At 45.8% G+C, this 26,645-nt stretch overlaps 1 protein-coding gene across 1 annotated transcript in view; it reads right to left on the bottom strand.

Annotated features, from left to right (window-relative positions):
- LOC143764957 (glycine N-acyltransferase-like) overlaps positions 1-26,645 on the bottom strand; it is a 118,970-nt gene that overhangs the window by 68,579 nt on the left and 23,746 nt on the right. The window contains exons 2-4 of the mRNA XM_077251110.1: positions 5,733-5,987; positions 5,537-5,644; positions 5,131-5,257 (exon numbers count right to left, since the gene is read on the bottom strand). Of these exons, the coding sequence (XP_077107225.1) occupies positions 5,131-5,257; positions 5,537-5,644; positions 5,733-5,810 (313 nt within the window). The 5' untranslated portion in view covers positions 5,811-5,987. The remainder of the gene's footprint in view (positions 1-5,130; positions 5,258-5,536; positions 5,645-5,732; positions 5,988-26,645) is intronic.

Below are 26,645 nucleotides of genomic sequence, written 5' to 3' on the forward strand. Positions count from 1 at the left end.
TGCCCTTGCCTGTCCCGAAGAGACCTTGGACACACATCTCTATGGATTTCATTTCTGATCTTCCGGTGTCTCAGGGCATGTCTGTCATCTGGGTGATATGTGATCGTTTCTCCAAGATGGTCCATTTGGTTCCTTTGCCTAAGCTGCCTTCCTCTTCTGATCTGGTTCCTGTGTTCTTCCAGAACGTGGTTCGTTTGCACGGCATTCCTGAGAATATTGTGTCGGACAGAGGATCCCAGTTTGTTTCCAGGTTCTGGCGATCCTTTTGTGGTAGGATGGGCATTGATTTGTCGTTTTCGTCCGCTTTCCATCCCCAGACTAACGGACAAACGGAGTGAACTAATCAGACTCTGGAGGCTTATTTGAGGTGTTTTGTCTCTTCTGATCAGGATGATTGGGTGACCTTCTTGCCGTTGGCTGAATTTGCCCTTAATAATCGGGCTAGTTCCGCCACCTTGGTTTCGCCATTTTTCTGCAACTCTGGTTTCCATCCTCGTTTTTCCTCGGGACATGTGGAGCCTTCTGACTGTCCTGGGGTGGATTCCGTGGTGGATAGGTTGCAGCAGATCTGGACTCATGTGGTGGACAACTTGAAGTTGTCACAGGAGAAGGCTCAGCGTTTTGCCAACCGCCGCCGCGGTGTGGGTCCCCGACTTCGCGTTGGGGATTTGGTATGGCTGTCTTCTCGATTTGTTCCTATGAAGGTCTCCTCTCCCAAATTTAAGCCTCGCTTCATTGGTCCTTACAAGATATTGGAAATCATTAATCCTGTATCCTTTCGCCTGGATCTTCCGGTGTCGTTTGCCATTCACAACGTATTTCATAGGTCCTTGTTACGGCGGTACGTTGTGCCTGTGGTTCCTTCTGCTGAGCCTCCTGCTCCGGTGTTGGTTGAGGGCGAGTTGGAGTACGTGGTGGAGAAGATCTTAGATTCTCGTCTCTCCAGGCGGAGGCTTCAGTACCTGGTCAAGTGGAAGGGCTATGGTCAGGAGGATAATTCCTGGGTGGTCGCCTCTGATGTGCATGCGGCCGATTTAGTTCATGCCTTTCACGCCGCTCATCCTGATCGCCCTGGTGGTCTTGGTGAGGGTTCGGTGACCCCTCACTAAGGGGGGGGGGGGTACTGTTGTGAATTTACCTTTTGGCTCCCTCTAGTGGCTACTAGTGATTTGACTCTGGGTATGTCATTCATCCCTTGTTTGCTCACCTGGGTCGTTAGGTCAGGGGTGTCGCTATATAAGCTCCCTGGACCTTCAGTTCAATGCCTGGCAACGTTGATATCAGAGCTAATCTGTAGTGCTCTGGTCTGCTGATCCTGGTTCCTGCTTTATTAAGCTAAGTCTTCTTCCTTGCTTTTTGCTATTTGTTTTTGTTTTGCATTTTTGTCCAGCTTGTATATAATCTGTTTCCTGACCTTGCTGGAAGCTCTAGGGTGGCTGGTGTTCTCCCCCCGGGCCGTTAGACGGTTCGGGGGTTCTTGAATCTCCAGCGTGGATTTTTGATAGGGTTTTTGTTGACCATATAAGTTATCTTACTACATTCTGCTATTAGTAAGTGGGCCTCTCTTTGCTAAACCTAGTTCATCTCTGTGTTTGTCATTTCCTCTTACCTCACCGTTATTATTTGTGGGGGGCTTGTATCCTACTTTTGGGGTCTTTTCTCTGGAGGCAAGAGAGGTTTTTTTTTTTTTCCTCTTCTAGGGGTAGTTAGCTCTCTGGCTGGCGCGAGACATCTAGCGACCAACGTAGGCATGTTCCCCGGCTACTTCTAGTGTTGGCGTTAGGAGTAGATATATGGTCAACCCAGTTACCACTGCCCTATGAGCTGGATTTTTGTACTTCGCAGACTTGCTGATATCTCTGAGACCCTCGCCATTGGGGTCATAACATTCAACCTTCAGGCTCTCATTGAGTATTTTTTAATGTCACACTGCAGTTGCCCTACTACTTTGGTTGGGGCCTAGTAACGGTGTCTGCCGCTCCTTGGTGTTCTCCTCCACTGAACAAAGCAGTGCTGCCTGTTTACTCCTGTTACCAATTTTGAACTTCATTTGGCCCACTTAATTACTTGGGCCTACTAACTGTGTCAGCCTCTCATTACAGTTGTCCTCCAGTGAACAAACCAATGCCGCCTGGTTAGTCCTGTTACCAATTTTGAACTGCATTTAGCCTACTTTATTCTTTGGCCCTATATCTGTGTTTCCTCCTCATCCTGCCCATTGCCCAGCCACTGCTAGATGTGTCTGCTGGTACATTGACCCAGACCACTACATTCCCCTTGCACTATACACAGCCAGAATCTGAGTAAGGTTCCCCTTCCCGCATGCTATACCACCTTACACGGGGACAAAGAGGAAGGTGCAGATGAAAGTGCACAAGTGTCGCTGCCGGTGGGAGGCGCCCCCGCCGTGCAAACACACCGCCGTACTTTGAGGGGCCCTGTGCCAGTGCCAATGCCAAAGAGTGGCCCCCCCTGCTTGCTCAGGATCACAGCACTTGCAAAGTTGAAATACTTACCTCTCCCTGCGCCACTGCCGTGACGTGGTCCAGATTTCCTGGGCCCACAAAATATTTGAACCAGCCCTACCCCCAACAACTTTAGCCAAATGACCCCCAATTTCCAATGCCTATTATTATAAGGGAAATTAATATTGACAAGCTTCATTAACAAGAATGGATGTTTTTGCCATTAAAATTGGCACTCTAGGTGTTTTCCTGGCCCCACTCACTGCCGACTATGCTGCCCCATTGACTTGCATTGGGTTTCGTGTTTCGGCCAATCCCGACTTTACGAGATAATCGGCCGATTTCACTCGACCCGAGGGTCTGAAAATGGATTGAGAGAGCAATAAATTATTACAACAACCGCTGTGTTTATTTCATTAAAATACTTTTAAATCATGTGTGTGTGTGTGTGTGTGTTTTTTAACCCTTTCAAACAATTGGATTAATAATGGATAGGTGTCATAATTGACGCCTCTCCATTATTAATCTGGCTTAATGTCACCTTACAATAGCAAGGTGGCATTAACCCTTCATTACCCCATAGCCCACCGCTACAGGGAGTGGGAAGAGAGTGGCCAAGTGCCAGAATAGGCGCATCTTCCAGATGTGCCTTTTCTGGGGTGGCTGGGGGCAGATGTTTTTAGCCACGGGGGGGGCCAATAACCATGGACCCTCTCCTGGCAATTAATATCTGCCCTCAGTCACTGGCTTTACCATTCTGGCGGAGAAAATTGCGCGGGAGCCCACGCCAATTTTTTACGCCATTTAACCCTTTATTTTAGCAGCTACAGCGGCCAAATTTTGCACATACACACTACTAACATTAGTAGTGTGGAATATGCAAAAAAAAGGGGGATATGAGATGGTTTACTGTATGTAAACCATGTCTCATATCCTGTCGGGTTTGGGAAGGAGAAATGCAAAGCCGGCAATTGAATTACCGGCTTTTCACAGATATCGCGCTGAATGAAATATAAATACAGAATATATATATATGTCTCTCAATGACATATATATATATATACTGTATATATGTTTTCCCGAACATTTGAGCACATAAATCCATTAGATGTCGGTTTTGCAAGCTTGCGAGAAAATCTCGGCATACGGATGCCATACGGATGTCACACGGATGTCACACGGATCATTTGATGCGAGGAAATCGCATCCTCGCACTGCACACGGATCACTGTTTTTGAAACATTTGTGCGATTCTCGGCCGTGAAAAACGGACCGTTTTTTTATACGTTAAGTGTGTCCCCGGCCTCAGAAGAAAAAGCCCTGGAAGCTGCCTGGTCTGGAGGAGCCTGATGTAAACACACTGGGTGAAGGGAATGTGTGCAGTGAAATTCAGGAAGAAGAAAAGGTAGAAGCAAAGAACAAAATGAATAGAAGTGTTGTATATTATAATATGGATGGGGTCACACTTAACATATAGAAAATCGGTCCGAGTCTCCCTGCCGAGAGTCACACGAGTGTACTCCGTATGGTCATCCATGTGTAATGCATTTGCAATGCAATAATGCGATTTTCTCCCACCCATGTATCCGTATGACATCCGTATGACATCCGTATGACATATGTAAAGCCATACGGCTTTACATTTCTCACTGATTTTCCCCATTGAATTTAATGTCTCAATGGGCTGAAAATCTGCATATTTGTTGCAAGCTAGATGAATGGTCTGTGTGGCGTCTGAGTTTTTCTCGCACCCATAGGCTTGCATTGGCGAGTCTCGGACGATATACGCATACAATCGCAGCATGCTCACACTCGCACGTCGAATACACCTGAGAAAGAATACAGTGATGTGAGCTGCCCCATAGATTAACACTGGTCCAAGTACTATGCAATGTTTTCTCGCATAGCACTCGCCCGTATTCTACGCTAGTGTGACTCCGGCCTACAGCACAGACTATCTTCAGTAAAAAAATTGAATTTGGGGATCCGACAACCTCTTTAACTTACAAAGTGTCTCGGTCCTTAAAGGGTTAGGGTTAAAGAGTTATTCCTAAAAAAAAAAAAAAGTTATTCCCTAGTTCTAAGATAACTTTCTGATCCCTGGGACCCCTATCAATCCATTGTCTGTAACCCTGCTAGTCAGGATCTGTACCACATTTTGAATGGAGTAGAAACGCACACATTCAGAGTCAGATTCATTCATGCTCAAAGGGACTGCTGAAAATATTGTAGCCAAGTAGTGATGAGCGAGTGTACTCATTGCTCGGGTTTTCCCGAGCACGCTCGGGTGGTCTCCGAGTATTTGTTAGTGTTTGGGGACTTAGTTTTCATCGCCGCAGCAGAATGATTTACAGCTGCTATCCAGCTTGATTACATGTGGGGATTCCCTAGCAACCAAGCAACCCCCACATGTACTCAGTCTGGCTAGTAGCTGTAAATCATGCAGCTGGGTGATTAAAACTAAATCTCCGAGCAGTTACAAATTCTTGGAGACCACCCGAGCGTGCTCGGGAAAACCCGAGCAACGAGTATACTCGCTCATCACTATAGCCAAGTACTCTGAACCACTGGTAATCACACTGGTTGGAGCCCTAGTAATCATGGATACGGGATAGTTTTTTTTTTTGTGAATACACCTTTGAAATCAACATTATTACCTATTTACCTTGTATCTGTAGCTTCTGCTTCCAATTTATAGTGCTTGGTTCTTCGAGCATTTGGCTAAGGTTCTGTGGAGCTTTGCTGAAGAGAAAATAAGTGTTCGTGTAAGGGTCCATGGCATCTGTCATTTCCTGGAAAAAGAAAAAATATATACTGTAAGTAATACTTAAAGATTTATTATGATACAATAAAGGGAGAAAAATGCTGATACAATTGACATGCTACATATTTGAAAAACGCACTGATGATTTTAAAATGCAAGGAAAAAAATGTAGCATGTGGACAACATTTTGACATTCATTATGTAAAATGTTTTTTGAGCACGAAAAACGCACAGAAAATGTTAAAATACTCAACCTGTGAGCAAGCCACAGTTGCTGCTTTGATGGGTCATGGGTGTACCCACTCACCTCCAGTGGAGGGCGACATATTACAGAAGTAAATTCTGGCCATTTGTCCACAAGCACTTGAAGTCGGAAAGGGTTATTGCAGATGATATGATGTACCGCACCATGTACCTGCATAATAGATATAAACAGGACTAGATCAGAAAAAGGGGATTAGTCTATGCTAGATTTAGAAGCCATACCATATCCTTTCTCTTACCTTCAGTGATACTGGGAAACTATGAGTCAGTAGTTTTGCCAGTGTGGCTAGCTTGGCAGAGCAGGTGAGAAATAGCATTTTAGACAAATCACTGGCTGACTGACCAAAATGTGCTTACTATTGGCTTCCAAAATGTGAATAACTTTTTAGATCCAACTAAGTATGTGTCTGCACTGACGTGGTCTTCTCCACTACTTAGTGGTTGCCCTGTCACTATGAAGTGCTGCTTCCAATATTAAGGTTCAGGGTTGAAATCTGAGAAGAGAGGATAGAAAAAAACATAAACAATGGTACTACACAAACTAAAACCTACATAAGGCTATGTTCACACGTTGTGTTTTTGCTGTGCTTTTTCCTAAGGCAAAACATGCCTCAAAAAAGCAGGCTTTGCTTAGTTTTTGTTGCGTTTTTTAATGCTTTTTTCGTGTGTGTTTTTGCTGCATTTTTGTCAGGGTACATTTGTCTCTTGTGCATGCTGATAAAGTTTAGAGCAAAAAAAAAAATCTGATTTTACATCATCAGTGTTTTTCTGCACCACCCATTGCTTTCAATGTGTGAAAAATGCTGAATATACTCTGAAAGAAGTGACATGCTGCATTTGTCAAGAACCAAGGTATTGCACCAAACACTGACGACAAAAAACCAAGCTGTGTGCATGAGAGTTCTGAAATCTCATATACTAAATGCTTAAAAAATGTGACGTGTGAACATAGCCTAAGTAGAAAGTGCAGAATTTGGGTTAGGGTTAGTGATCAGACCCCATAGGAGATTTGAAACTTGAATTTGACCTCTGATCAGATCCCAAAATAAAACACACTAGATAAAATCCCAGCCTAGAATCCAAAATTAATGCAGACCTCAGACTAGGGTTGAGCGACTTTCATTTTTTTAAGATCGAGTAGGGTTTTGGGAAACCCGATTTTGTCCAGAGTCGAGTCGAGTGCAGTCGGCCGATTATCGCTAAAAGTCGGGGATCGACCGAAACACGAAACCCAATGCAAGTCAATGGGGAAGCATAGTCGGCAGTGAGTGGAGGCCAGGAAAACACCTACAGTGCCCATTTTAATGCCAAAAACATCCATTCTTGTTTCTGAAGCTTGCCAATCTTAATTAACTGTATAATAATAGTTGGGCATAGGGAATTGGGGGAAAGTTGTGGGGGGAGTAGGGCTGGCTCAAGTTTTTCGTGGGCCCAGGAAATGCGGACTACGTCACGGCGGTGTTGCAGGGAAAGGTAAGTATTTAAACGTTGCAAGTGCTGTGATCCTGAGCAAGCAGGGGGGGGCCCACTCGTTCGCATTGGCACTGGCACAGGGCCCCTCAAAGTACGGTGGTGTGTTTGCATGGCGGGGGCGCCTCCCACCAGCAGCGACACTTTTGCGTACTCTGAGGGGCCCTGTGCCAGTGACGTCGCCAACGAGTATGCCCCCCCACCTGATGAAGGAACCTGCACTTTCATCTGCACCTTCCTCTTTGTCCTTGTGTAAGGTGGTATAACATGCGGGAAGGGGAACCTTACTTTCAGCAGGGTCAGATTCTGGCTGTGTAGAGTACAAGGGGAATGTAGTGGTCTAGGTCAATGTACCAGCAGACTCATTTAGCAGTGGCTGGGCAATGGGCAGGATGAGGAGGAAACAGATATAGGGCCAAAGAATAAAGTAGGCTAAATGCAGTTCAAAATTGGTAACAGGAGTAAACAGGCGGCATTGCTTTGTTCAGTGGAGTAGCAAACCCAAGAGCAGCAGACACTGTTTCAAGGGCCTAACCACACTAGTAGGCCAAATGCAGTTTAATATCTGATAGTATAGGGCGAAAGCCAGAATGTGGAAGCTCAGCTTTGTTCAGTTGAGGACAACACCAGGGAGGGGCAGACACCTTTAGTAGGCCGGAAAAGCCTATTGCATTTTTTAAAATGGTAATTTGGAGCAGAAGGTTGAAGCTCAGCTTTATTTAGTTGAGGACAACACCAGGCAGGGGCACACAGACAGACACCTTTAGTAGGCCGGAAAAGCCTATTGCATTTTTTAAAATGGTAATTTGGAGCAGAAGGTTGAAGCTCAGCTTTATTTAGTTGAGGACAACACCAGGCAGGGGCACACAGACAGACACCTTTAGTAGGCCGGAAAAGCCTATTGCATTTTTTAAAATGGTAATTTGGAGCAGAAGGTTGAAGCTCAGCTTTATTTAGTTGAGGACAACACCAGGCAGGGGCACACAGACAGACACCTTTAGTAGGCCGGAAAAGCCTATTGCATTTTTTAAAATGGTAATTTGGAGCAGAAGGTTGAAGCTCAGCTTTATTTAGTTGAGGACAACACCAGGCAGGGGCACACAGACAGACACCTTTAGTAGGCCGGAAAAGCCTATTGCATTTTTTAAAATGGTAATTTGGAGCAGAAGGTTGAAGCTCAGCTTTATTTAGTTGAGGACAACACCAGGCAGGGGCACACAGACAGACACCTTTAGTAGGCCGGAAAAGCCTATTGCATTTTTTAAAATGGTAATTTGGAGCAGAAGGTTGAAGCTCAGCTTTATTTAGTTGAGGACAACACCAGGCAGGGGCACACAGACAGACACCTTTAGTAGGCCGGAAAAGCCTATTGCATTTTTTAAAATGGTAATTTGGAGCAGAAGGTTGAAGCTCAGCTTTATTTAGTTGAGGACAACACCAGGCAGGGGCACACAGACAGACACCTTTAGTAGGCCGGAAAAGCCTATTGCATTTTTTAAAATGGTAATTTGGAGCAGAAGGTTGAAGCTCAGCTTTATTTAGTTGAGGACAACACCAGGCAGGGGCACACAGACAGACACCTTTAGTAGGCCGGAAAAGCCTATTGCATTTTTTAAAATGGTAATTTGGAGCAGAAGGTTGAAGCTCAGCTTTATTTAGTTGAGGGCAACACCAGGGAGGGGCAGAAGCCGTTAGTAGGCCCTAACCACCATTTTTTTTTTTTAAAACCACTTAATGAGAGCCGGAAGGTTGAAGCTCAGCTTTATTTAGTTGAGGACAACACCAGGCAGGGGCACACAGACAGACACCTTTAGTAGGCCGGAAAAGCCTATTGCATTTTTTAAAATGGTAATTTGGAGCAGAAGGTTGAAGCTCAGCTTTATTTAGTTGAGGGCAACACCAGGGAGGGGCAGAAGCCGTTAGTAGGCCCTAACCACCATTTTTTTTTTAAAAAACCACTTAATGAGAGCCGGAAGGTTGAAGCTCAGCTTTATTTAGTTGAGGACAACACCAGGCAGGGGCACACAGACAGACACCTTTAGTAGGCCGGAAAAGCCTATTGCATTTTTTAAAATGGTAATTTGGAGCAGAAGGTTGAAGCTCAGCTTTATTTAGTTGAGGACAACACCAGGCAGGGGCACACAGACAGACACCTTTAGTAGGCCGGAAAAGCCTATTGCATTTTTTAAAATGGTAATTTGGAGCAGAAGGTTGAAGCTCAGCTTTATTTAGTTGAGGACAACACCAGGCAGGGGCACACAGACAGACACCTTTAGTAGGCCGGAAAAGCCTATTGCATTTTTTAAAATGGTAATTTGGAGCAGAAGGTTGAAGCTCAGCTTTATTTAGTTGAGGGCAACACCAGGGAGGGGCAGAAGCCGTTAGTAGGCCCTAACCACCATTTTTTTTTTAAAAAACCACTTAATGAGAGCCGGAAGGTTGAAGCTCAGCTTTATTTAGTTGAGGACAACACCAGGCAGGGGCACACAGACAGACACCTTTAGTAGGCCGGAAAAGCCTATTGCATTTTTTAAAATGGTAATTTGGAGCAGAAGGTTGAAGCTCAGCTTTATTTAGTTGAGGGCAACACCAGGGAGGGGCAGAAGCCGTTAGTAGGCCCTAACCACCATTTTTTTTTTAAAAAACCACTTAATGAGAGCCGGAAGGTTGAAGCTCAGCTTTATTTAGTTGAGGACAACACCAGGCAGGGGCACACAGACAGACACCTTTAGTAGGCCGGAAAAGCCTATTGCATTTTTTAAAATGGTAATTTGGAGCAGAAGGTTGAAGCTCAGCTTTATTTAGTTGAGGACAACACCAGGCAGGGGCACACAGACAGACACCTTTAGTAGGCCGGAAAAGCCTATTGCATTTTTTAAAATGGTAATTTGGAGCAGAAGGTTGAAGCTCAGCTTTATTTAGTTGAGGACAACACCAGGCAGGGGCACACAGACAGACACCTTTAGTAGGCCGGAAAAGCCTATTGCATTTTTTAAAATGGTAATTTGGAGCAGAAGGTTGAAGCTCAGCTTTATTTAGTTGAGGGCAACACCAGGGAGGGGCAGAAGCCGTTAGTAGGCCCTAACCACCATTTTTTTTTTTAAAAACCACTTAATGAGAGCCGGAAGGTTGAAGCTCAGCTTTATTTAGTTGAGGACAACACCAGGCAGGGGCACACAGACAGACACCTTTAGTAGGCCGGAAAAGCCTATTGCATTTTTTAAAATGGTAATTTGGAGCAGAAGGTTGAAGCTCAGCTTTATTTAGTTGAGGGCAACACCAGGGAGGGGCAGAAGCCGTTAGTAGGCCCTAACCACCATTTTTTTTTTAAAAAACCACTTAATGAGAGCCGGAAAGTTGAAGCTCAGCTTTATTTAGTTGAGGACAACACCAGGCAGGGGCACACAGACAGACACCTTTAGTAGGCCGGAAAAGCCTATTGCATTTTTTAAAATGGTAATTTGGAGCAGAAGGTTGAAGCTCAGCTTTATTTAGTTGAGGGCAACACCAGGGAGGGGCAGAAGCCGTTAGTAGGCCCTAACCACCATTTTTTTTTTAAAAAACCACTTAATGAGAGCCGGAAGGTTGAAGCTCAGCTTTATTTAGTTGAGGACAACACCAGGCAGGGGCACACAGACAGACACCTTTAGTAGGCCGGAAAAGCCTATTGCATTTTTTAAAATGGTAATTTGGAGCAGAAGGTTGAAGCTCAGCTTTATTTAGTTGAGGGCAACACCAGGGAGGGGCAGAAGCCGTTAGTAGGCCCTAACCAAAGTTGAAGGCCAAATGCAGTTTAATTTCTGATACTATAGGCCGAAAGCCAGAAGGTGGAAGCTCCGATTTAGACAGTGGAGGACAATTTGAATTAGGGACTGCAGACAGACTTAGTAGGCTGTCCCCTGTGGACCATGCATCCACCACATTAACCCATTGCGCCGTAATGGACACGTAATCTTCCGTGGCCATGCCTACAGGTCCATGCGTCTGTTGTCAGGTGCACCTTTGTACTCACAGATTGCCAGAGTGCATGGACAATGCGGTCTTCTACATGCTGGTGGAGGGTTGGGATGGCTTTTCTCGCAAAAGAAGTGTCGACTGGTTAGCTTGTAGCGTGGTACAGCGTAGTCCATCATGGCCTTATTAATAGTAAATAAAATATATAACTAGGCTCTATGAACTTTTAAATAGGTTCCAGGGGTACACGGGCAGCATTGGTGTGGTCAGTGGAGGAGTATTGCAAGTAGGGGCCGCAGACAGGCTATCAAAGGCCTAAAATAACAAACAGTAGGCAGTCATGGCAGTTTTACATCGGTTACATGGATACACAGGCAGGCACTCCAGGCAGCATTGTGGTCAGTGGAGGAGTATTGCAAGTAGGGGCCGCAGACAGGCTATCAAAGGCCTAAAATAACAAACAGTAGGCAGTCATGGCAGTTTTACATCGGTTACATGGATACACAGGCAGGCACTCCAGGCAGCATTGTGGTCAGTGGAGGAGTATTGCAAGTAGGGGCCGCAGACAGGCTATCAAAGGCCTAAAATAACAAACAGTAGGCAGTCATGGCAGTTTTACATCGGTTACATGGATACACAGGCAGGCACTCCAGGCAGCATTGTGGTCAGTGGAGGAGTATTGCAAGTAGGGGCCGCAGACAGGCTATCAAAGGCCTAAAATAACAAACAGTAGGCAGTCATGGCAGTTTTACATCGGTTACATGGATACACAGGCAGGCACTCCAGGCAGCATTGTGGTGAGTGGAGGAGTATTTAAAGTAGGGACCGCAGACAGGCTATCAAAGGCCTAACATAACAAACAATAGGCTCATGGCAGTTTTACAGCGGTTACATGGATACACGGGCAGGCAGCTTGGTGGTCAGTGGAGGAGTATTTAAAGTAGGGACCGCAGACAGGCTTCAAAGGCCTAACATAAGAAAATGGGCTGGCTGTAGGCACTTTATAATTGGTTCCAGGGGTACACGGGCAGCAGTGGTCTGGCCAGTGGAGGACTAGTGGAAGGAGGGACCGCAGACAGGCTTCAAAGGCCTAACATAAAAAAATGGGCTGGCTGTAGGCATTTTATAATTGGTTCCAGGGGTACACGGGCAGCAGTGGTCTGGCCAGTGGAGGACTAGTGGAAGGAGGGACCGCAGACAGGCTTCAAAGGCCTAACTGTCATGATCTCAATGGCAAGAGAACATAGCATCAGCATATATAGGAACTAGCTCTTGGAAGATGGGAACTGAGCTGACCATGAACTAAACCTAACGCACAACTAGCAGTGGCCGGGTAGCATGCCTACGTTGATTCTAGATGCCCAGCACCAGCCGGAGGACTAAATAAAGCTAGCAGAGGAAAATATTAGTCCTAGCTCACCTCTAGAGAAATACCCCGAAAGGAGACAGAGGCCCCCCACATGTATTGGCGGTGAATCAAGATGAAATAACAAACGTAGTATGAAAATAGGTTTAGCAAATTTGAGGTCCACTTACTACATAGCAGAAGACAGAAAGGACACTTTCATGGTCAGCTGAAAACCCTATCAAAACACCATCCAGGAATTACTTTAAGACTCTGGCATTAACTCATAACACCAGAGTGGCAATTCCTGTTCACAAGAGCTTTCCAGACACAGTAACGAAACTACAGCTGTGAACTGGAACAAAATGCAAAAACAAACATGGACAAGAGTCCAACTTATCTAGTAGTTGTCTAGGAGCAGGAACAAGCACAGAGAGGCTTCTGATAACATTGTTGACCGGCAAGCAACTAACAGAGAAGCAAGGTTATATAGCGACTCCCACATCTTGATGGGAACAGGTGAACAGAGAAGATGAAGACACCAGTTCAATTCCACCAGTAGCCACCGGGGGAGCCCCGAATCCAAATTCACAACAGTACCCCCCCCTCAAGGAGGGGGCACCGAACCCTCACCAGAACCACCAGGGCGATCAGGATGGGCCCTATGAAAGGCACGAACAAGATCAGAGGCATGAACATCAGATGCATTCACCCAAGAATTATCCTCCTGGCCGTATCCCTTCCACTTGACCAGATACTGGAGTCTCCGTCTGGAAACACGGGAGTCTAAGATTTTCTCCACAACGTACTCCAACTCACCCTCAACCAACACCGGAGCAGGAGGCTCAACGGAAGGCACAACCGGTACCTCATACCTGCGCAATAATGACCGATGAAAAACGTTATGAATAGAAAAGGATGCAGGGAGGTCCAAACGGAAGGAAACAGGGTTAAGAATCTCCAATATCTTATACGGGCCGATGAACCGAGGCTTAAACTTAGGAGAAGAGACCCTCATAGGGACAAAACGAGAAGACAACCACACCAAATCCCCAACACAAAGCCGAGGACCAACACGACGGTGGCGGTTGGCAAAAAGCTGAGTCTTCTCCTGGGACAACCTCAAATTGTCCACCACCTTCCCCCAGATCTGATGCAATCTCTCCACCACAGCATCCACTCCAGGACAATCCGAAGATTCCACCTGACCAGAGGAAAATCGAGGATGAAACCCCGAATTACAAAAAAACGGGGACCCCAAAGTGGCAGAGCTGGCCCGATTATTGAGAGCGAACTCCGCCAATGGCAAAAAAGCAACCCAATCATCCTGGTCAGCAGACACAAAACACCTCAGATATGTCTCCAGGGTCTGATTAGTCCGCTCGGTCTGGCCATTCGTCTGAGGATGGAAAGCGGACGAAAAAGATAAATCTATGCCCATCCTAGCACAGAATGCCCGCCAAAATCTAGACACGAATTGGGTCCCTCTGTCAGAAATGATATTCTCAGGAATACCATGCAAACGAACAACATTTTGAAAAAACAGAGGAACCAACTCGGAAGAAGTAGGCAACTTGGGCAGAGGAACCAAATGGACCATCTTAGAGAAACGGTCACACACCACCCAGATGACAGACATCTTCTGAGAAACAGGCAGATCTGAAATAAAATCCATCGAGATGTGCGTCCAAGGCCTCTTAGGAATAGGCAAGGGCAACAATAATCCACTAGCCCGAGAACAACAAGGCTTGGCCCGAGCACAAACGTCACAAGACTGCACAAAGCCTCGCACATCTCGTGACAGGGAAGGCCACCAGAAGGACCTTGCCACCAAATCCCTGGTACCAAAAATGCCAGGATGACCTGCCAACGCAGAAGAATGAACCTCAGAGATGACTCTACTGGTCCAATCATCAGGAACAAACAGTTTATCAGGTGGGCAACGATCCGGTCTATCCGCCTGAAACTCCTGCAAGGCCCGCCGCAGGTCTGGAGAAACGGCTGACAATACCACTCCATCCTTAAGGATACCTGTGGGCTCAGAGTTACCAGGCGAGTCAGGCTCAAAACTCCTAGAAAGGGCATCCGCCTTAACATTCTTAGAACCCGGTAGGTATGACACCACAAAATTAAACCGAGAGAAAAATAATGACCAGCGCGCCTGTCTAGGATTCAGGCGCCTGGCGGTCTCAAGATAAATCAAATTTTTGTGGTCAGTCAATACCACCACCTGATGTCTGGCCCCCTCAAGCCAATGGCGCCACTCCTCAAAAGCCCACTTCATGGCCAAAAGCTCCCGATTCCCAACATCATAATTCCGCTCAGCGGGCGAAAATTTACGGGAAAAGAAGGCACAAGGCCTCATCACGGAGCAGTCAGAACTTTTCTGCGACAACACTGCCCCAGCTCCGATCTCAGAAGCGTCGACCTCAACCTGAAAAGGTAGAGCAACATCAGGCTGACGCAACACATGGGCAGAGGAAAAACGGCGCTTAAGCTCCCGAAAGGCCTCCACAGCATCAGGGGACCAATCAGCAACATCAGCACCCTTCTTAGTCAAATCGGTCAATGGTTTAGCAATATCCGAAAAACCAGCAATAAATCGACGATAAAAGTTAGCAAAGCCCAAAAATTTCTGAAGACTCTTAAGAGAAGAGGGCTGCGTCCAATCACAAATAGCTTGAACCTTGACAGGATCCATTTCAATGGAAGAGGGAGAAAAAATATATCCCAAAAAGGAAATCCTCTGTACCCCAAAAACACACTTAGAACCCTTCACACACAAAGAATTAGACCGCAAAACCTGAAAAACCCTCCTGACTTGCTGGACATGAGAGTCCCAGTCATCCGAAAAAATCAGAATATCATCCAGATACACAATCATAAATTTATCCAAACAATCGCGAAAAATATCATGCATAAAGGACTGGAAAACTGACGGAGCATTTGAAAGACCAAAAGGCATCACTAAATACTCAAAGTGGCCCTCGGGCGTATTAAATGCGGTTTTCCACTCATCCCCCTGCCTGATTCGCACCAAATTATACGCCCCACGAAGGTCAATCTTAGAGAACCACTTGGCCCCCTTTATGCGAGCAAACAAATCAGTCAGCAACGGCAATGGGTATTGATATTTAACAGTGATTTTATTCAAAAGCCGATAATCGATACATGGTCTCAAAGAGCCGTCTTTTTTTGACACAAAGAAAAAACCGGCTCCTAAGGGAGATGACGATGGACGAATATGTCCCTTTTCCAAGGACTCCTTTATATATTCTCGCATAGCAGCATGTTCAGGCACAGACAGATTAAATAAACGACCCTTTGGGTATTTACTACCCGGGATTAAATCTATGGCACAATCGCACTCTCGGTGCGGAGGTAACGAACCAAGCTTGGATTCTTCAAAGACGTCACGATAGTCAGACAGGAACTCAGGAATTTCAGAGGGAATAGATGATGAAATGGAAACCACAGGTACATCCCCATGAGCCCCCTTACATCCCCAGCTCAACACAGACATAGCTCTCCAGTCGAGGACTGGGTTGTGAGATTGCAGCCAAGGCAATCCTAGCACCAAATCATCATGTAGACTATACAGCACCAGAAAGCGAATAATCTCCTGGTGATCCGGATTAACACGCATAGTTACTTGTGTCCAGTATTGTGGTTTATTATTAGCCAATGGGGTGGAGTCAATCCCCTTCAGAGGAATAGGAGTCTCCAAAGGCTCTAAATCATACCCACAGCGTTTGGCAAAGGACCAATCCATAAGACTCAAAGCGGCGCCAGAGTCGACATAGGCGTCCGTGGTAATAGATGACAAAGAGCAAATCAGGGTCACAGATAGAATAAACTTAGACGGTAAGGTGCAAATGGAAACAGATTTATCAAGCTTTTTAGTGCGCTTAGAGCATGCTGATATAACATGAGTAGAATCACCACAATAGAAACACAACCCATTTTTCCGTCTAAAATTCTGCCGCTCGCTTCGGGACAGAATTCTATCACACTGCATACTCTCTGGCGACTTCTCAGTGGACACCGCCAGATGGTGCACTGGTTTGCGCTCCCGCAAACGCCTATCGATCTGAATAGCCATTGTCATGGACTCATTCAGACCCGCAGGCACAGGGAACCCCACCATAACATCCTTAATGGCATCAGAGAGACCCTCTCTGAAAGTCGCCGCCAGGGCGCACTCATTCCACTGAGTAAGCACAGACCATTTACGGAATCTTTGGCAGTAAATTTCCGCTTCATCTTGCCCCTGAGATAGGGACATCAAAGTTTTTTCTGCCTGAAGCTCCAAATGAGGTTCGTCATAAAGCAACCCCAAGGCCAGAAAAAACGCATCCACATTGAGCAACGCAGGATCCCCTGGTGTCAATGAAAAAGCCCAGTCTTGAGGGTCGCCCCGGAGCAAGGAAATCACAATCCTGACCTGCTGTGCAGGGTCTCCGGCAGAGCGAGATTTCAGGGACAAAAATAATTTGCAATTATTTCGAAAATTCTGAAACCCAGATCTATTCCCCGAGAAAAATTCCGGCAAAGGAATTCTCGGCTCAGATACAGGTGCATGACAAACAAAGTCTTGCAAATTTTGTACCTTCGTGGCGAGATTATTCAAACCTGCAGTTACACTCTGAAGATCCATTACAAACAGGTGGACACAGAGCCATACAAAGGAAAAAAAAAAAAAAAAAAAAAAAACTCAGCAGACTTCTTATTACTCTCCTTTCTCAGCCAAGGATTTTAACCCTTTAGTGGGCCGGTCAAACTGTCATGATCTCAATGGCAAGAGAACATAGCATCAGCATATATAGGAACTAGCTCTTGGAAGATGGGAACTGAGCTGACCATGAACTAAACCTAACGCACAACTAGCAGTGGCCGGGTAGCATGCCTACGTTGATTCTAGATGCCCAGCACCAGCCGGAGGACTAAATAAAGCTAGCAGAGGAAAATATTAGTCCTAGCTCACCTCTAGAGAAATACCCCGAAAGGAGACAGAGGCCCCCCACATGTATTGGCGGTGAATCAAGATGAAATAACAAACGTAGTATGAAAATAGGTTTAGCAAATTTGAGGTCCACTTACTACATAGCAGAAGACAGAAAGGACACTTTCATGGTCAGCTGAAAACCCTATCAAAACACCATCCAGGAATTACTTTAAGACTCTGGCATTAACTCATAACACCAGAGTGGCAATTCCTGTTCACAAGAGCTTTCCAGACACAGTAACGAAACTACAGCTGTGAACTGGAACAAAATGCAAAAACAAACATGGACAAGAGTCCAACTTATCTAGTAGTTGTCTAGGAGCAGGAACAAGCACAGAGAGGCTTCTGATAACATTGTTGACCGGCAAGCAACTAACAGAGAAGCAAGGTTATATAGCGACTCCCACATCTTGATGGGAACAGGTGAACAGAGAAGATGAAGACACCAGTTCAATTCCACCAGTAGCCACCGGGGGAGCCCCGAATCCAAATTCACAACACCTAACATAAAAAAATGGGCTGGCTGTAGGCACTTTATAATTGGTTCCAGGGGTACACGGGCAGCAGTGGTCTGGTCAGTGGAGGACTAGTGGAAGGAGGGACCGCAGACAGGCTTCAAAGGCCTAACATAAAAAAATGGGCTGGCTGTAGGCACTTTATAATTGGTTCCAGGGGTACACGGGCAGCAGTGGTCTGGTCAGTGGAGGACTAGTGGAAGGAGGGACCGCAGACAGGCTTCAAAGGCCTAAAATAACAAACAATAGGCTCATGGCAGTTTTACAGCGGTTACATGGATACACGGGCAGCTTGGTGGTGAGTGGAGGAGTAGTGCAAGGAGTGTCTGTCCCAGTACTCCCAAAATATAAATAGATGTTAATGTCTCGCAAAACAACCAAAACAAAAAAAAAGGTGGCATACTTAGGTACAGGGGTGGGCTCATCTGCTGAGTTTCTGACATAGTAATTTGGCAGTAACTATTTAATGGTGCCAATATAGGACACAGACACAGACTACTTTAAGTTGCATCATAGATGTCTACAAATTTGTATTGTCAGTGCCAGACATTGAATGATGTCAGCGAATAGACTAAAGATTGGTGGAGCTGTGCGACATAATTTTGCACGTGGTAGAGCACATTTTGAGCTGGGGTAGGGGGGAACTCTCTTGAGGCCGGCGGGACCGCCCCAGGGCCCCTCATGTTACAACGGTGTGTCTGACGTTGGGTGCGCACCACCACCGCCAGAGACACTACATTGTACTATGAGGGACCCAGTAGCAATGCCGTCAACCAAAAGCGAGCACACCCACCTCTTCAGACAAACAGCAGTCTCACGGGTGCTTGCGCCAAGTCGCGATACCACGGCCCCGTGTGGGGAGTTTGGCCATTTAGGGAGGTGTAAACATGTCGTATGCTGTACAATCAGCTGCAGCAAATTAGACATTAGAAAAGTAATTCACAGGCAAGAGCTTTTCATAGGAAAGCTAGGTGTCGGCCGGGCAAGGTGGGGCAAAAGATTTCGAAATCCAGTTGTGGTTCATTTTAATGAATGTTAGATCGTCAACATTTTGGGTAGCCAGACGAGTCCTTTTTTCTGTTAATATTGAACCTGCAGCACTGAATACTCTTTCTGATAGGACACTTGCTGCCGGGCAAGCAAGCTCCTGCAATGCATATTCTGCCAATTCTGGCCAGGTGTCTAATTTGGAGGCCCAGTAATCAAATGGGAATGACGGTTGAGGGAGAACATCGATAAGGGATGAAAAATAGTTAGTAACCATACTGGACAAATGTTGTCTCCTGTCACTTTCAATTGATGCAGCAGTACCTGTCCTGTCTGCGGTCATAGCAAAATCACTCCACAACCTGGTCAGAAAACCCCTCTGTCCAACGCCACTTCTGATGTGTGCACCCCTAACACTCCTAGTCTGCTGCCCCCTGGAGCTCGTGTGAGAACGATCACGTGCGCTGTGTGCTGGGAATGCCTGAAGCAAACGGTCAACAAGAGTTGATTGTTTGGTTGCTAATATTAGTTCCAAGTTCTCATGTGGCATAATATTTTGCAATTTGCCTTTATAGCGTGGATCAAGGAGGCAGGCCAACCAGTAATCGTCATCGTTCATCATTTTCGTAATGCGTGTGTCCCTTTTTAGGATACGTAAGGCATAATCCGCCATGTGGGCCAAAGTTCCAGTTGTCAAATCTCCGGTTGTGATTGGTTGAGGGGCAGTTGCAGGCAAATCTACGTCACTTGTGTCCCTCAAAAAACCAGAACCCGGCCGTGACACGCAACCAATTTCCTGTGCCCCCGGGAAAGGTTCGGCATTAAAAATATACTCATCCCCATCATCCTCCTCGTCCTCCACCTCCTCTTCGCCCGCTACCTCGTCCTGTACACTGCCCTGACCAGACAATGGCTGACTGTCATCAAGGCTTTCCTCTTCCTCTGGTGCAGACGCCTGCTCCTTTATGTGCGTCAAACTTTGCATCAGCAGACGCATTAGGGGGATGCTCATGCTTATTACGGCGTTGTCTGCACTAACCAGCCGTGTGCATTCCTCAAAACACTGAAGGACTTGACACATGTCTTGTATCTTAGACCACTGCACACCTGACAACTCCATGTCTGCCATCCTACTGCCTGCCCGTGTATCCTCCCACAAATAAATAACAGCACGCCTCTGTTCGCACAGTCTCTGAAGCATGTGCAGTGTTGAGTTCCACCTTGTTGCAACGTCTATGATTAGGCGATGCTGGGGAAGGTTCAAAGACCGCTGATAGGTCTGCATACGGCTGGCGTGTACAGGCGAACGTCGGATATGTGAGCAAAGTGCACGCACTTTGAGGAGCAGGTCGGAGAACCCAGGATAAGTTTTCAATAAGCACTGCACCACCAGGTTTAAGGTGTGAGCCAGGCAAGGAATGTGTTTCAGTTGGGAAAGGGAGATGGCAGCCATGAAATTCCTTCCGTTATCACTCACTACCTTGCCTGCCTCAAGATCTACTGTGCCCAGCCACGACTGCGTTTCTTGTTGCAAGAACTCGGATAAAACTTCCGCGGTGTGTCTGTTGTCGCCCAAACACTTCATAGCCAATACAGCCTGCTGACGCTTGGCAGTAGCTGGCCCATAATGGGACAACTGGTGTGCAACAGTGTCATCTGCCGATGGAGTGGTTGGCAGACTGCGTTCTGTGGAAGAGCTGTAGCTTCTGCAGGAGGACGAGGAGGAGGAGGAGGAGGGGGTGCGAACGCCTACAGCCAACTGTTTCCTAGACCGTGGGCTAGGCACAACTGTCCCTAAATTGATGTCGCCTGTGGACCCTGCATCCACCACATTCACCCAGTGTGCCGTGATGGACACATAACGTCCCTGGCCATGCCTACTGGTCCATGCATCTGTAGTCAGGTGCACCTTTGTACTCACAGATTGCCTGAGTGCATGGACGATGCGCTGTTTAACATGCTGGTGCAGGGCTGGGATGGCTTTTCTGGAAAAAAAGTGTCGACTGGGTAGCTCGTATCGTGGTTCAGCGTACTCCATCAGGGCTTTGAAAGCTTCGCTTTCAACTAACCGGTAGGGCATCATCTCTAACGAGATTAGTCTAGCTATGTGGGCGTTAAAACCCTGTGTACGCGGATGCGAGGATAAGTACTTCCTTTTTCTAACCAGAGTCTCATGTAGGGTGAGCTGGACTGGAGAGCTGGAGATCGTGGAACTTTCGGGTGTGCCGGTGTACATGGCAGACTGAGAGACGGTTGGAGACGGTATTGTTTCCGCCGGTGCCCTAGATGCAATATTTCCTCCTACAAAACTGGTGGTTCCCTGACCCTGACTGCTTTTGGCTGGCAAAGAAACCTGCACAGATACTGCCGGTGGTGCGGAAAATGGTGGCCTTACAGTGACGGAAGGGATGTTGCGTTGCTGACTAGCTTCATTGGCCGAGGGTGCTACAACCTTAAGGGACGTTTGGTAGTTAGTCCAGGCTTGAAAATGCATGGTGGTTAAGTGTCTATGCATGCAACTAGTATTTAGACTTTTCAGATTCTGACCTCTGCTTAAGCTAGTTGAACATTTTTGACAGATGACTTTGCGCTGATCAGTTGGATGTTGTTTAAAAAAATGCCAGACTGCACTCTTCCTAGACTCGGATCCCTTTTCAGGGATTGCAGACTGAGCTTTAACTGGATGGCCATGCTGTCCTCCAACAGGTTTTGGCTTTGACACGCGTTTTGGGCCAGATACGGGCCCGGCAGATGGAACCTGTTGCGATGTTGATGCCTGCTGCGGCCCCTCCTCCACCTCCGCTTCTGAACTACTGCCGCCTGCACCCTGTTCCCCCAATGGCTGCCAATCGGGGTCAATAACTGGGTCATCTATTACCTCCTCTTCGAGCTCGTGTGCAACTTCGTCTGTGTCACTGTGTCGGTCGGTGGTATAGCGTTCGTGGCGGGGCAACATAGTCTCATCAGGGTCTGATTGTGGATCTGTACCCTGAGAGGGCAATGTGGTGGTCTGAGTCAAAGGAGCAGCATAGTACTCTGGCTGTGGCTGTGCATCAGTGCACTCCATGTCAGAATCTACTTGTAATGGGCATGGCCTGTTAAATGTTTCACTTTCTAAGCCAGGGACGGTATGTGTAAAGAGCTCCATGGAGTGACCCGTTGTGTCGCCTGCTGCATCCTTCTCTCTTGTTGTAGTTTTTGCTGAGGAGGACAAGGAAGCGACTTGTCCCTAACCGTGAACATCCACAAGCGACGCGCTGCTTTTACATTTACCAGTTTCGGAAGAGGAGGCAAAAGAGCTAGAGGCTGAGTCTGCAATGTAAGCCAAAACTTGCTGTTGCTGCTCCGCCTTTAAAAGCGGTTTTCCTACTCCCAGAAAAGAGAGCGTTCGAGGCCTTGTGTAGCCTGACGACGAAACTGGCTCCACAGCTCCAGACTTAGGTGGAATATTTTTATCCCCACGACCACCTGATGCTCCACTACCACTACCATCATTACCAGCTGACAATGAACGCCCACGACGACCTCTTGCACCAGACTTCCTCATTGTTTTAAAATCTTAACCAAAGTAACTTTATTTGTTGCTGTCAAACAACTTACACGGTGAGCTATAACTTCAGTATGATTTCAATATCCCTTAACAGGTTGGTGAGACCACAAGGAAAATCAGGCACAATGTTACACACTCTGTTTTCTGTGGCACAAAATCACAGAGATGACACACACGCAGGACTGTCACTCAAGCACTAATGTCAATATTAATCTCCCACCTAATTTATTTTTTTTTTTTTCTCAGGGAGACTTTAGAAACCAAATAATATTAAAAAACCCCCCCAAAAAAATAGCCTTTCTATGGCCCACTGAATGAGAGAGAGGTGGCACACCCAGGAGTCAAGACTGGCACACAAGCTGAAAGGGCAATCTTACTCTCCCACTGTTTTTTTATGTATTTTTTGTTTTTTAAGGGAGACTTTAGAAACCCAATAATATTTAAAAAAAAAAATAAATAGGCTTTCTATGGCCCACTGAATGAGAGGGAGAGAGGTGGCACACCCAGGAGTCAAGACTGGCACACAAGCTGAAAGGGCAATATTACTCTCCCACTGTTTTTTTATGTATTTTTTGTTTTTTAAGGGAGACTTTAGAAACCCAATAATATTTTAAAAAATAAATAAATAGGCTTTCTATGGCCCACTGAATGAGAGGGAGAGAGGTGGCACACCCAGGAGTCAAGACTGGCACACAAGCTGAAAGGGCAATATTACTCTCCCACTGTTTTTTTATGTATTTTTTGTTTTTTAAGGGAGACTTTAGAAACCCAATAATATTTAAAAAAAAAAAAAAATAGGCTTTCTATGGCCCACTGAATGAGAGGGAGAGAGGTGGCACACCCAGGAGTCAAGACTGGCACACAAGCTGAAAGGGCAATATTACTCTCCCACTGTTTTTTTATGTTTTTGTTTTTTTTTTCAGGGAGACTTTAGAAACCAAATAATAAGAAAAAAAATAAATAAATAAATAGGCTTTCTATAGCCCACTGAATGAGAGATAGCACACACAGCAGTGGCACACAAGCCCTGACTGAGGCCAATATTTTTCTCCCACTGATTGATGTAGTGTTTTTGTGTTGAGGTAGATTTTAGAACACAAATCAAGGAAAAAAAAAAATGCTTTCTATGGCCCACTGAATGAGAGAGAGGTGGCACACCCAGGAGTCAAGACTGGCACACAAGCTGAAAGGGCAATATTACTCTCCCACTGTTTTTTTATGTATTTTTTGTTTTTTAAGGGAGACTTTAGAAACCCAATAATATTTAAAAAAAAAAAAAAATAGGCTTTCTATGGCCCACTGAATGAGAGAGAGAGGTGGCACACCCAGGAGTCAAGACTGGCACACAAGCTGAAAGGGCAATATTACTCTCCCACTGTTTTTTTATGTATTTTTTGTTTTTTAAGGGAGACTTTAGAAACCCAATAATATTTAAAAAAATAAATAAATAGGCTTTCTATGGCCCACTGAATGAGAGAGAGGTGGCACACCCAGGAGTCAAGACTGGCACACAAGCTGAAAGGGCAATATTACTCTCCCACTGTTTTTTTATGTATTTTTTGTTTTTTAAGGGAGACTTTAGAAACCCAATAATATTTAAAAAAAAAAAAATAGGCTTTCTATGGCCCACTGAATGAGAGGGAGAGAGGTGGCACACCCAGGAGTCAAGACTGGCACACAAGCTGAAAGGGCAATATTACTCTCCCACTGTTTTTTTATGTTTTTTTTTTTTTTTCAGGGAGACTTTAGAAACCAAATAATATTAAAAAAACCAAAAAAAAAATAGCCTTTCTATGGCCCACTGAATGAGAGAGAGAGGTGGCACACCCAGGAGTCAAGACTGGCACACAAGCTGAAAGGGCAATATTACTCTCCCACTGTTTTTTTATGTATTTTTTGTTTTTTAAGGGAGACTTTAGAAACCCAATAATATTTAAAAAAATAAATAAATAGGCTTTCTATGGCCCACTGAATGAGAGGGAGAGAGGTGGCACACCCAGGAGTCAAGACTGGCACACAAGCTGAAAGGGCAATATTACTCTCCCACTGTTTTTTTATGTATTTTTTGTTTTTTAAGGGAGACTTTAGAAACCCAATAATATTTAAAAAAAAAATAAATAGGCTTTCTATGGCCCACTGAATGAGAGGGAGAGAGGTGGCACACCCAGGAGTCAAGACTGGCACACAAGCTGAAAGGGCAATATTACTCTCCCACTGTTTTTTTATGTTTTTTTTTTTTTTCAGGGAGACTTTAGAAACCAAATAATATTAAAAAAACCAAAAAAAAAAATAGCCTTTCTATGGCCCACTGAATGAGAGAGAGAGGTGGCACACCCAGGAGTCAAGACTGGCACACAAGCTGAAAGGGCAATATTACTCTCCCACTGTTTTTTTAGGTTTTTTTTTTTTTTTCAGGGAGACTTTAGAAACCAAATAATATTAAAAAAAAAAAAAAAAAAAATAGGCTTTCTATAGCCCACTGAATGAGAGATAGCACACACAGCAGTGGCACACAAGCCCTGACTGAGGCCAATATTTTTCTCCCACTGATTGATGTAGTGTTTTTGTGTTGAGGTAGAATTTAGAACACAAATCACGGAAAAAATAAATAGGCTTTCTATGGCCCACTCAGTGAGAGATGGCACACACAGGGATGGCACTGTAGCAGAAATGCCAATCTTAATCTCCCACAAAAAAAAAAAAAAAAAAACAGGGACTGTCCTACAATTACTATCTCCCTGCAGTAATCTAAGCCAGGTATGGCAGGCAGCAATAGGAGTGGACTGATGCACAAATTAAATAAAAAGTGTGGACAAACAAAAAAGATAGCTGTGCAGAAAGGAAGGAACAAGAGGATATGTGCTTTGAAAAAAGCAGTTGGTTTCCACAGTGGCGTACACACAGCAATACAGCTATCACGGAGCCTTCTAGGGCAGCCCAATGAGCTACAGCGCTGAGGGGAAAAAAAAAAAAAATAGCTTCCACAGTCCCTGCACACCGAAGGTGGTGTTGGACAGTGGAAATCGCTGCAGCACAAGCGGTTTGGTGGTTAGTGGACCCTGCCTAACGCTCTCCCTGCTTCTGACGAAGCGGCAGCAACCTCTCCCTAAGCTCAGATCAGCAGCAGTAAGATGGCGGTCGGCGGGAACGCCCCTTTATAGCCCCTGTGACGCCGCAGACAGCAAGCCAATCACTGCAATGCCCTTCTCTAAGATGGTGGGGACCAGGATCTATCTCATCACGCTGCCCACACTCTGCGTTCACCTTCATTGGCTGAGAAATGGCGCTTTTCGCGTCATTGAAACGCGACTTTGGCGCGAAAGTCGCGTACCGCATGGCCGACAAGCACAGGGGTCGGATCGGGTTTCATGAGACGCCGACTTAGCCAAAAGTCGGCGACTTTTGAAAATGATCGACCCGTTTCGCTCAACCCTACCTCAGACCAAATTTTGTAAGCAGATCTAGATCTTCTAAAAAAATTCAGACCTTAAGCCAGGCCCTCTACCCCAGACCCACTAAACAGATAGAGTCCTCAAAATAAATCTAGGTTTTAGATCAGACACCAAAATTAATGCAGATACCAAACTGGAGTCTGGATTAGAGAAGAGCGAACCTTTCAAATTTCGGTTTGGTTTGGATTCACCAAATGGACGTTCATTCGCAGAACAGTTCAACAAATGAACCCCATTAGATTCAATGGGAAGCAAATCCAAACGAATAGACAACACCTTGAGAGGTGACAAAAAGCTTCCAAACAGCTAAAATTAGGGGCAGACAACAGGAAAAGTGGCATAAATTCACCCACAGTAGAAATTTGCAAATGGCACAGAAGCAGTCAGTCATTGGCCATACATGAGGTATCAGAGCCTGGCAACCAGGGTTGCCTTGTTGCTAGGGAATCCCCACATGTACTCAGGCTGACTAGCAGCCGTAAATCATGCAGCCGAATCAACAAAAACTAAATCTCCGAGCAGTCACAAATACTCGGAGACCACCCGATCGTGCTCGAGAAAACCCGAGCAACGAGCATATTCGCTCATCACTAATCAGCACCTGTAGCAACAGCAGACACAGAAAACAACACAAAGAGGCACAGGCTGCAATAACATGAGATCAATACATGACACTAAAAACAACACCATCACCTAGTCTGCCCAATCTGCGACTGGGGTGCAAAAGTCATCGGAGATCCTTGACTTGTTCATTTTAATGAAAGTTAGGCAGTCTACATTTTCAGGGGACAGCCGGATGTGCTTATCCATCAGGGCACCACCAGCAGCGTTGAAGACATGTTCCGAGAGACTACTCTCAGGCATCATCTGTTCT

The sequence above is a fragment of the Ranitomeya variabilis genome, chromosome 4, assembly GCF_051348905.1.
Source record: "Ranitomeya variabilis isolate aRanVar5 chromosome 4, aRanVar5.hap1, whole genome shotgun sequence".
Taxonomy (NCBI): Eukaryota; Metazoa; Chordata; class Amphibia; order Anura; family Dendrobatidae; genus Ranitomeya; species Ranitomeya variabilis.